A 12,207-nucleotide genomic window follows, 5' to 3' on the forward strand; every position below is an offset into this window, starting at 1 on the left:
TGGATGGATGGATGGATGGATGGATGGATGGATGGATGGATGGATGGTGGGATGGATGGATGGTGGGATGGATGGTGGGATGGATGGTGGGATGGTTGGATGGATGAACAGATAGAGAGATAGACAGACAGACAGACAGATAAAAATGAATTATAAGTGCTTTAAGTGTGTTGCTGTTGGGTTTTGTTTGTTTGCTCTTCCCAGTAACCTAAAAAGGAGGACATAAAACCTGCTGTTATTTGACTCTTAGTACAGGCCACACTTGGCTGCAGTGATGGTAGAATACCCAATTTGAATTCATTTCTACTATCATGACCTCGGTACCAATGGAACATTATGTCAATGTAGCTTTTTGAAATTAAGAGGCTTTTTATATTAACCATTTTCTCTGCAGCCAGGATTGATATTGCATTTTAACCGTGTTTGGGCAACATGAAGGGATTCACATTTTCAATGATGTTCACTTTCTGATTGCTGTAGGAGTAAGCTTGCCATTTATTAACGTATTTGTCTACATCTAAATCCTTGCTAATGCACTGAGGAATGTTCCAGTACAGCCTTTTATTACAAAGGCTTTCAAGCTTGATCCATCAAACTAATTCTCACTAATAAGTTGCACCACTGGAACGTCAATTAGATTTACATTGAACATTATGGTCTGAATTACAGTGAAAAGTCAAAGTCTACCTAATGAGTGGTGAGATAACATGCACGTATATAAAATAAGATGTGCTTATATGTGTATATATGCATAAAAACCATGCAGTGAAGGAGCATACAGCCACCATGGGGCTTCAGATTTATGTGTGCTGGTCCTGCCTTTCTCTCTGACACTGTGCATTGAATCCCCCACCACCAGAATATGACTGTTCACATGACCATACCAATGGGTATGGCTACTCAAAGGTATGAAGAGTGTGATGGCCTTTATTTGGAATATTTCTGTGCTTAACATTTAACACAGAATCATAGAATGGCCTGGGTTGTGAAGGACCACAATGCTCATCCAGTTCCAACCCCTGCTGTGTGCAGGGTCACCAACCAGCAGCCCAGGCTGCCCAGAGCCACATCCAGCCTGGCCTTGAATGCCTGCAGGGATGGGGCATCCACAGCCTCCTTGAGCTTGCTGATCTGGGGCTGTATGAAGACTGTAGGTTGAGTTTCTCAACTCTACTCTGAAATTCTACATTTTTTTCTGTTCTTTTCCAGAAGTCCTGAGCAAATTTGCTCTGGTGTCAGCAATGTAATGGGGAAAAACAGAGGGCACCTTGCTGGGTGAGCTTTCACACAAGTTCTTACAACACTTTTCTCTTGACATGCAGACAGTGAGAAAGTGGTTCATTAGGCCTGAGTGATGCAAAAGGGGAAATCCATTGGGGTGACTGTAAAGCAGGCTGGATGAATTATATTACTCTCCTAGAACTGAAGAATAAGTAAAACACCCTTTTCAGCTGCATTTTGGCTACTAGCTTGTTTTTCAATCTTTTAACTTAAGGCTTATATACACGACTTTCTTCAAGGCCTGTACTCCTTGCATACAGTTAAATAACAGCACAGTACAGACTACAGAGAGACAGAGCCAATGGAAGCCATTAAACAATACCTTAGAAAACCATTTTTAAATCAATAACTGCCTGCATTACTCAATAAACTCCTGAGGAAGCTAATGCTATTCTTGACAAAGGATGACTGTCCAGTGCATTGACAGATAGTGTTATTTATTATTTGACCAGGTTGAATAGGAAATTCATTCGTTGAGAAGTAAGGCAAATTTTCCATTAGTACTTGAGCTGTCATTATTAATTAGGTGTTATATGCAGTACTACTTAGAGGCACTAAAGAAGATGCACCAGAACGAGGAACTGCTAGTCCCAAAAATCAAACACAGAAATCAAACAGAAAATACTACTTATTTCTACTTTCTATATGAGAAGATAAAATAGAAAAAACTAAACTAAACTAAACTAAAATGAATTCAAAGGACTCAGTAAGAGCTACACATAGTAGCAAAGACCTGGTACTTTCATGATAATTTCTTGCGTAGGTATCAGACCTTTTTCCATGTTTTGTATTTGCTAGGCCTTAGAAAGAGCAGATACCTTCTCCCTATCCTCCAATGAAGATGAGAAATGTAACACAAGGAATTGTTGCTTCTCTTTTGCAGGGAACAGGGCTGGCAAAGTGAAAGCCAAGAAGCAGGCTGTGTACAATGAGCCTCCGTGCTCTGTGCAGCCTTTTAGATCAGCTCCTACATGCCAACTTTGTGCTGGCTGCTTTTGGTGTCAGCTGGCATGGCAACTGCTTTATCTCCCATAGATTTGTTTATTTGAGCACAACAACTCTCATTTAACCCTTTTGTTCCAGCTTTTGCCCATTACTAGCTCAAGAAGGGGAATGAAAGGCTTAACAAACCATTCTGTCCTAAAATATTTTGCCCATACTCTAGCCTTATTTCTGTTCTCACCTCAGCATCATTTGTTGGTGGGGTGGGTGATGGAAAACATTTTCCCAAATCACTTGTCATCATCACATCCAGCTCTGTGAATGACGAGCTAGCTAGGCAGGGATCTAATTTTTCCCTGTTTTCTACAGCAACGATTAGGAATCTAACATTTAATTTAGAAACATGAAATTAATCCACCAGCCATCCTGCTCCCATCCAGCACACGGAGCCCTTCCTCCATTGCTGCACGCCACTCCCCTACACTAGCAATCTGTTCAGCCAGCAGCATTCAGGATCAGTTCTATACATCTACAGCAAGGGCAGCCAGGCAAGGTTCAGAATGAGAGAACTTAGAGGACCCCATGCTTTTTCCCTGGGCTAAACACTTACCCCCTTATTTCTGTCTCTAGCCTCACACCACATCGACAACACTTTAAACTACATATTGAAGTCATTCGTTCACTTGTGTACTGCCTTTGTCATGGTCAAGGGGGAAGAGAACAATTAAGGAGAACTAATTTTCTTCATTCTCTGTTCACCAGTGGCTTGTGCAAAACACTGCAGTGAAGACAGAGGTGGAGCTGATATACAAACCCTAATGCCCTATACCCCTTATAGGCACGTGGTTTCATGACAGGTTGGTGAGAAGAACCAGAGCACTATGGCTGGAGATCATGGGAGAAGGCCAATGAGGTCGTGTATGGAGAACATAAAGGCTGTTGTACCCGGCTGTGGCAAGACTTATGCATACAGATGACCAATAACATGTAAGGGAAATTTTGACTTTTTTCTTCCCTTCCCTTTCTTTATCAAAGGCTATGAAACTGTCAGTGGACTGAGGTCACCATAGCAACTAGTAGGCATCGTTTAAACATGAAGTGCATCTGTCCTACCAGGCTGGCTGTCAGAGGAGCATCCATCAGCATGTGAGGTCAACGCAAATGCTACCAAAGAGGCTCTTAGCTCAGAGAAGAGCATGGGTCATATTTCAGAGCAAAGCTTTTCAAGCAAGAAACAAAGAAAAGAAGACATATTGTCCAAGGCAGATTATCAATTGTGACAGAAGGCTGAGAGAAGTAAGCATATTCGAGCACTTGCTTAAAGACAAGAGTGAATGTGAGCTCATCACACCTAAGTCTTGCAATCAAATGGAATTCCTTCCTTAATTATTTGAGACAAAGAGAGGAGAAACAGCAATAGGGTGGAGGCTGATGGTTAAGGTTGAAGCAGCTGCCCATGTTACACCCAACAATGATAATTCAGCGCATTATCTTCTGCACACCTAAGTGTTCTCCAAACTGCTTAGCAGCTCTTGCCTTGTTCCATCCTTGGATACTTTCCAGAGGAGCCCTGCTTTTTAATTCTCCAGGGCCAATTAGCTTTCAGATCACACTGGGCAAAGGCCTTGAATTGTGTTACAGCTTTACCCCGGTAACCGCAGGATGTTGTCTTGCCATGGACCAAGGACTTGATATTTAACTGAATTGATCAGAATAATTTAGAGCAATTGTTGCTATTGAACCTGTTCAGTGAGTATCAGAACCCTTTGTCCCCATAATTCGAGGGAAAGGCCAAAAATGTCACTCCCCTGTTAAAAAAGGTATTCACAAAACCTTAACTAGAAGACTGGAAACAGATACAGATCTACTGACTGTAGATACAGTCAGGATTCTGTCATGGCAATACCTGCATTTGCAGTATGTCCTGCATTGCAGATAGACTTCGTGATTCTGGGGCAGAAGAGACATGCTTAATGATAAAGGGTTACCCTTTTAGGTAGGGTGGCATTTTGGGCTAGGGTTAAGGGTTATCAGTTTGAGTTAGGGTTAAGGGTTTGTATTTTGGATTAGGGTTAAGTGTTACCCTTTAAAGTAGAGCTGGTCATCATGTCATAGAATGGCCTCCTTGATTTGGAAAAGCTGATGTCATTCCGTGGCTTTACTGGCTCATGGAAAGCCCAATAGGAAACAGGAATAGGAAACTAAAAGGAAAGAACTTGCTATCTAGGAAGCACAACTAGAGCAGAAATTGGAAAGAGAGTTTGTAACATCTCCACTTAATAAGTCTCCTATAACTCTTTCCTATATCTGGGACTTGCTGAGCCTAAGATGGACATTCTATGGGATGGCCCATCTCTGTAAAACAGAATGCTTCCTGATGCTAGTGGTTTCCCTCCCCCTGTTTTTCATAGAGGACACTGAAACACCCATCAGGGGTGAGATATATTTGAACAGAAAATCTCGACCTTTGCATTGATCTTTTCCCTTGCCCATTTGACAGGCAAACATGATTTCCAATTTCAGGCAGCTGCAATGCCAACATTAATTTCAGCCAGTATCAAACAAATCCTCTATCATCTACTTCAGTAGAAAATAAGTACAGGATCTTTCCAAGTACATTCTGCTGGTTAGAAGGTCTCTAATCTTTAAAAATCACCTTTTTGTTTAAATAAAAATACATCAATAAGGAGGCCTAATTAATAGCAACTGATTTGCAAAGACTCTCAACAATGAATTTTCATGTCCTTTCACCCTGTTTGGGAGTTATGTACCACATGTTGTCAGTACTCCAGGACGATTTCCCCAGAAGTGACACAGAAACACTTTCCACATTTGCACATTTAGTACTGCTGCCCCTCTCATTAACCCTTGTCTTGTCATCTTGTTTTGTTTGATTAGGGATAACATCCAAACTCAGGCAGGAAAAAAGAGCCATGGATGGCTTACCAAATCCAATTAACCTTGCATTCATAAATCCCACATGATGTATCTAGTGCAGAATATAGAAGGGTTGGTGTTCTAGTGACAAAGTAGTTGAGTGGCTCTCAGTGTTTTTAATGGGATCAGTAATGGGCTTTTTTCAGCTCTGTCTCAGGGACAATGAAGCTTGGTGGCTGAGCAATGAAGACACACGACTGGCAGAGCAGCAGTAAGCCCAGCAAACACTTGGGTTCGAAAAGATAAACATTCCCCCTTAAACTCTACAATACCTGGATGGACTCCTTATTTCACTGAATTTTAATTAGCAGCCTTAATCCTGGTACCAGCAAAGGTCAGTCACGCTCTTTTGGATGTCGCAGGCAACATCCTAGACTGAGCACTGAATAAACAGTCTGTATAGTTGGTAGATTCTGTAGGAGCTAATCATTCATTTGGATTCTGAAATGAAGACAACTTCTCAATGTGAAGCACACAGCAATGCTCAGAGACTGCCTATCACTATTTGTATAAGATTTTCCTGCCAATCAGAGGCGTAAAAATACGCTCATTTTTTAGCTGGCTATTGCGTTTCTTTCAATGGCCCTTTAGTGGACAGGTTTTATCCCTCTAAAATTTCTCGGCCGTGAGGGGCAATGAAGGAAAAGCCTTGGCATCTGTGAGTTTCCTCTACCACACATCACCACTGCCTGTAAAAATAAATAAATAAAGGAAAAGAATAAAACACAACATTTTCTAGTTGGGATTGTAGATAACTACACATCATGGCTGGCACCTTTTTCCTTTTTTAATTGCAAAGATACCTTAGAATGCTTTAAATGTACTCTGTTGCTAGAGGGGCTTTCTCTGGGGTTACCACTTGGAATGAGAAAACGTAATTGATAAAAGCAACACGATGGAAGTTATTGCTTCTAATAAAAATTAAACTGTGAATTGATGGAAGAAATGGATTTTGAAGAGAAAAAAAACAAACACCATAAAAGAAAACAAAACCGAACATAAACCAACTAACAAGAAACCTCCAATATTTAGGAATCCTCCAGAACAGAAACCACTGTAAATCTTTAACCTACTACACTGGAAAAGGCTGAGGAGATACAATGACTTTTTCAGGTGGAGAGATTTTCAGAACAATCCTTTTGTTCGCAAAGAGAATCTGAAAGGAAATAAAAAATTCTCATGATTTTGAAGGAGAACTGAAATGAAACGTTACCAGGAAGGGTCACAAGATATATATCACAGGATTTCCAAAGGAAATTTTAACTTTAGGCTTTCCATATCAGCAGTTCAAATGTCAGTCCTCAGTCCAACTGCAATGAAGGTCGTAGCAGAGTATATTTTCAAACCCTCAACAGCAAGAGATGGTCTTTACAGCTGGAACCACTGAACTGTTCTTCGAAAAAGCATCTCTGTGGATGGTGGGGATTGGAATTTCATCAGTTAGTTTTTATTTTTAAGTCCATCTTCTTTTTCACCTTACTGAAAGCAGAAATCAGGCAGCCAAGTTAAGACAACCAAATTCCTTTCAGAAATTCAGCAACCAAAGAGGCTCCTCCAGCGACTTCATTCACCTCAAGATACAAATTTGACACAGGTCAGAGGAAATACCTTCTACGATTACTTATCAGAAGCTGGACTCAATGATCCTTATGGGTCCCTTCCAACTCAGGATATTCTATGATTCTAACACTTCCCTCACTGAACCAGAAGTCCATGTGACCAGTTTTACACATATAATTCACAGATTTCCAAAGCCAAGTGAGATAACTTTCCCCCACTCTTTAAAATCAATGCTGCTGCATGTGGTTCCCCAATTTCATCCAAGCAGATGTTTCCACAAGTGCTTCAGTGCTTCATAAGACAAATATTTTAAAAACATAAATCAAAATCATTGCTGCTCTTTGTAAAAATGATTTTTGGTCATCTGAAAACTCTGCTGAATTAAGAATGAATATACAATTAATGGACACTGGGGTCAGTGCCTATCCTACTTACATATTCTAGAAACACAGCAGCAGCCACAGAATACTGTAATGATTTATAAAATGTGATTAGCCACGTCTTAGAAACATTTTAATTATCTAATAACCCTTTATTTAAGGAACCTTCATAATATGTGACTTTTTTCATTAAGCCCTCATTGAAGCAAATATACTCGGTTAGCTAAAATTAGCAGTAATGAGACTGAAAATTCATCCTGATTCACCCAGAAGAGTGATTATGGATGTAGATATTTCCACCTTGGGGTCACTAGCACAAATCCAGCTGGGTCTGCCGAGGTTTCAAACAACTCCAGATTAAATGTTTATTTGTTTATCTAACGAATTATGAATCTTGGTTTTGTTCCTACTGAACAGATGTCCAAAAAAAAAACCACCCAGTAACAGCTGTCACTTTTATTAGTGAACCCGCAAGGAAATCAAGAAGGCAGCACATATATTTACACTGGACTGACTAGTCCTCTCTTAGGGTCATGCTATCACCCTCCTAGAGGCCAAATGTGAGGTACAATTTACAAACAGCACTGGAAATTCCAGGCAAAGCGTTCAAAAACCTTATTTCAGCCCTTCAATGTACGGAGCCTTTTTTTAATGGCATCTTTCCTCTTTTAAGTACAGTGTGACTATTTTTCTAAGGTGAATATTAATGTCAATTGAAAAAAAAATATGGGACGAGACATTCTGATATTAAAGTTAAAATGTTATATGCTGGAATAGACTATGTTGAGCTGACACTGTCTTTGAGAAGGGAGATATGTTAGATGGTTTCTCAAGAGCCCTCCAAACCTTAATTACTTCAGAAACAATGGCACTACAGAAAAGAAATTTCATCACTAGAAGGGAGAAGGTGCTATATTTGGGTAGGATATAATTATGAGCATTGGAAACACAGACTGACCAGACAGGTTGTGGATGCCCCATTCCTGGAGCCATTTAAGGCCAGGCTGGATGTGGCTCTGGGCAGCCTGGTCTGGTGGCTGGCGACCCTGCACATAGCAGGGGGTTGAAGCCAGTTGATCATTGAGTTCATTTTCAACCCACGCCATTCTATGATTCTATGAAATATCCCTTGGAATAAAGAGAGCCATTAAAAGGTCTGCAGCTGAGGTGTGTTGGTAGATTGGCAGAGAGGAAAGAGTTCCTGTGCTGTAGATGCAGACAGCATCTCTACGTGTTCTCAAACTACTGACATCTCTGATCACTGAACCCCAAAAGGGAAGGAAAAGAGAGAAAGAAAGGGAAAGAAAAGTGCTGCCTATGTTACCATGCCTATCTTGAGGACAGGTAGAGGCAGCACATCACAGGCCCCCAAAAAGGAGGGGTCCTAATTGAAGGTTGGTCAGGCATTGCATTGAGCAGCAGGTCTCTTGCAGTCATATCAGAAGATAACAGCAGATCAGCCATCTGCTGGTGCACAATAAATGATATAAAAGCATTATGCCTGCAGGCTGCAAACGTCACTGATAATTAGATTGTGAAAACTTTTGGTTGAGTGTGCATCTTGCGCAAAGGATGACCAAGACTGGTCCGACAATTGGTCTGAATGACAAGCAGTCAATGAAAACAGATAACAAAGGCATGGAGAATAATGTAAATAAATACACATATATATATGTGCGTGTGCATGTGTGTGAAAGAGGGAAGAATATTTCCTTTCCCATGTTGGACACAAATCCTCCTAGAAGCTCTATGCTGTCTTTTCTATTATGGTTGACTGTGATGGTTCAGCAAGTGTCATTGCATTCACTGAATTTATACTGGACCAATATTGCAGCAGTCAAGATTATGTGTAATTATACACACTATAATTGAAGCACACAGAATTACAGGAATAACCACGTTTTTGTAACTGATAATTTAAAAAGGGACTTGTCTTCCTCCCTTCAAAAATAAGATGCCTCATTTAAGGGAACTGTCTTTATTACTTGCTGGATAAAGAGAGATTACCTCCAAATGGTAATTAACCTCATGTTCTTGAAATTAAATACACTGCCTTCCATTGATTTCTTTCACTTACTTTCTCCACATTAACTACAGATGGAGTCCAGTGAACTAATTGAGAGAAGACACTTGAGTTTCATATGGATGTATTTAGTGAGGGGGTGATCACCCTTAAATTCCTCTCCATTTCACAAAAGCATTTTGGTGTTTCCTTCACCATCTAAGATGAATTGAAATGTCTGTTCTTAAAGGTGAATATTTCAGCATGCCAGAGCTGTGTATGATATATTTTCCATCTACCACAAATTGTGCACTGTCTGTAGCAACATCAGGAAGGTGAATTTTGGATTCAAGATTTTGTTTGAATAATTCACTGGCAAAATAATCTTTGGGAAGAGGATGGCAGAAGGAAAAAGGTGAGGTTTTTCCTCCATGAGAAGTGCTCCTTAAGTGATCTATGCTGGCCTACATGGGTGCTGGGATGAGATGGACATTACTGTTAAATATCAGCAAAGGCTTCTTGTTAACTAACAAGGGACAACTCTTACAGTAATGCATTCTGGTTAGAGATTCATGATCCTTTAGGTCCCTTCCAACTCTGGCCATTCTGTGATTCTGGAAACAGAAACAGTCCATCTCACCACAACGCAACCTGGGCAATTTTCTGACCTTTCGTTTACTTTCGTTTCTTTGCTTGGCTGCTGGTGCCAGCTGCAAGGAGCAGTAGGAAGCTGACATCTCATTTCTACAGAGAACAAAAAGGCACAATGGAGCTTCTCCACTTCTCCAAGAATTTTTAATTTTCACCATCCCTCCACTTGGTCTCCAACATGGGAACTGCCCTCATTGGTCATTTCATGCACATACATTCCATAGGCATGAACAGAGCCCAGCTCTGAGTTTTAGTTATTTTCTAAAATAGGTTCCAGTTATGATGACTAGCTGTCTGACACCTTCACACAGTCTCAGGTCTTGCTGATCTTTGTGGATTCCCAAGGGCAAACGCCCTGTTTAGCTACTAGACTTTCCAATAACTTCATGGTGACCAAGATAGCTTTTTTTCACACATCTTTACCCCTTCCACCCAACATATGCACATACATCTACACAAAAACATCCTGTTTTTTTACTGTTTTCTTTTGAACAGAAGTTCAAACCAACCCCAGGCCACTGTAGTTCTTATTTTCCCTTTAAGTATAGCAACTGAATCAGGCTTTATTTGCCTGCTGGCCATGCAGCTCTACCAGGCAGAAGCAAAAAACACAGAGAAAGGACTTTACCGTCTTCAGAGATGATAAATCTGAACAGAGCAGGACACTTGACAAAGACAATTTCACCCACACTTGCAGGTTTCCAGCATGTAATGTTGTCCCACATTCCTGGGCAACCTATAGAAAAGAGAGAGGCAAAAAAAGATAAGATTAATGGTGCAAACTCTCTCTTCTCTTTGTTTTCAAAATGGTTTTAGTGGTTGGTTCTTCCTTCTATCCATCAGCGTGCAGTTGGTTAGAATAACAAACGGTATCACTTTCTGATAAGCTTTCCCTGACCCAAAAAATAATTTGCATTGATAAGAATAGCATAAGCATACGTACAATGTAGCATTATACAGTAATGGACAGACTCCACTCTGGCAAAAAGTGAAAGCTGTTAGTCCCAATTAAATTGCTCCATTATACGTCAGAAGCTAATACTCCCTTTAGAGTGGAATTCACAGCCACTATCTGTCTAGCAAAAAGTGTGTTAAATCTGTGGAGATTTGATTGACATCTCTGATTTCAATTCAGTGAATTTCTGCAAACTTGAATCCCTGTCAGAGGTTGGATACTAACACTTATTGGAATTTGGCCCAGGGTGGTGATTGAAAGTTGGAGAATAGATTCTGCTTCATCCCACAGCTGCTTGTTGAGTTGTTTTTTGGGATGTATATGAGTGAAGCTTCTCTCTTTCATTTTGTTCAGTTCATTAGGAAAATACTCAGTACAGAAATGTAAAGAACCACTCCTGTAGTATTCACTGTCTTTACATGCGTGTAAATGCGAAATAGCTAAAGGATTTCTTGCATAACACAGAATCAGACCCTTCACAATCACTCAAATATTAGGCTTAATGTCACCAGCCTTTAATTAAAGATCTGAGTGATACACAACCAACCTCCTGTTACAGGACTGTGCCTATTATTTCCAACCTGAAAATGTTTATTTCCAGTTTTCAGTCATTATACGGAACTGGATGAATTTTAGCATCAGAAGCATGCAGAAATAGGAGGTGATAATGTTAGGGATGGGAGTTTTTTTCTCTTGGGACACAGGAAAAATAAGGGTATTAAACATCAGAAATATGACAAATTAGGACTGGTTTTCAAGGAGCTTTCTATGCACAACCCAGTCTGCAGCTGGGTTAACTTAACTATCTCTCAGAGTTCTTTGCATTTGATGTTGAGATTGAGCATCTAATCTTACCAACTGCTAAAAGGTGCAAGTTCCTCACTCAGAAGTACGTGGGGTTCTGTTGATATATTTTCTCTTAGACTGCATGCCTGAGAAAATAAGATCCTCAACAAAAGCAGATAATATTTCAAAGTGTCAGTGTTTCAGACTGGGAGAAGTACAATACAATGAATGTTGGGTGTTCAGCTGCTAAAAAACGGTGTGGGCTTTGTCAATTTTGTCAGTAGTAGGGGATTGCTATCGGATGAGAATGTATGAACAGAACTGGCCTTTGTGTATTTATTTCCATCAGCTTCAGTGGCAGAAAATCAAGTCCTCACAAAATATAAGCCAGGTACTACCATGTGTGGTGGATAAGGAAGCTATGAGTTGAGGGTTTGAAGAATTAGTTCAGCATCAAACTACAATGCTATAATGATGTCAGTATGATAAGCAGCTGGTAACCCTTCTTTCAAATGAAAGGCTGTAGCATCAGATCAGGACTTTAACTAAAAGAGGAGAGATTTAGGTTAGAGGTTAGAAAGAAATTCTTTACTCAGAGGGCAGCGATGCCCTGGCACTGCCCAGAGAGCTGTGGGTGCCCCATCCCTAGAGGTGCCCAAGGCCATGGCTGGGCTCTGGGCAGCTTGAGCTGTGGAGGCAGGCAGCCCACTGCA

General features: G+C 40.5%; 1 protein-coding gene across 3 annotated transcripts in view; it reads right to left on the bottom strand.

Annotated features, from left to right (window-relative positions):
* The window catches only part of ADCYAP1R1 (ADCYAP receptor type I), a 129,942-nt gene that overhangs the window by 40,574 nt on the left and 77,161 nt on the right, over nt 1-12,207 (bottom strand). For all 3 annotated transcript variants that reach the window (XM_042889185.1, XM_042889184.1, XM_042889183.1), the window contains exon 4: nt 10,382-10,489. In XM_042889185.1, the coding sequence (XP_042745119.1) occupies nt 10,382-10,489 (108 nt within the window). The remainder of the gene's footprint in view (nt 1-10,381; nt 10,490-12,207) is intronic.

Source organism: Lagopus leucura, unplaced genomic scaffold (genome assembly GCF_019238085.1).
Source record: "Lagopus leucura isolate 7727_CA_CO unplaced genomic scaffold, USGS_WTPT01 Super-Scaffold_100157, whole genome shotgun sequence".
NCBI classification, from domain to species: Eukaryota; Metazoa; Chordata; class Aves; order Galliformes; family Phasianidae; genus Lagopus; species Lagopus leucura.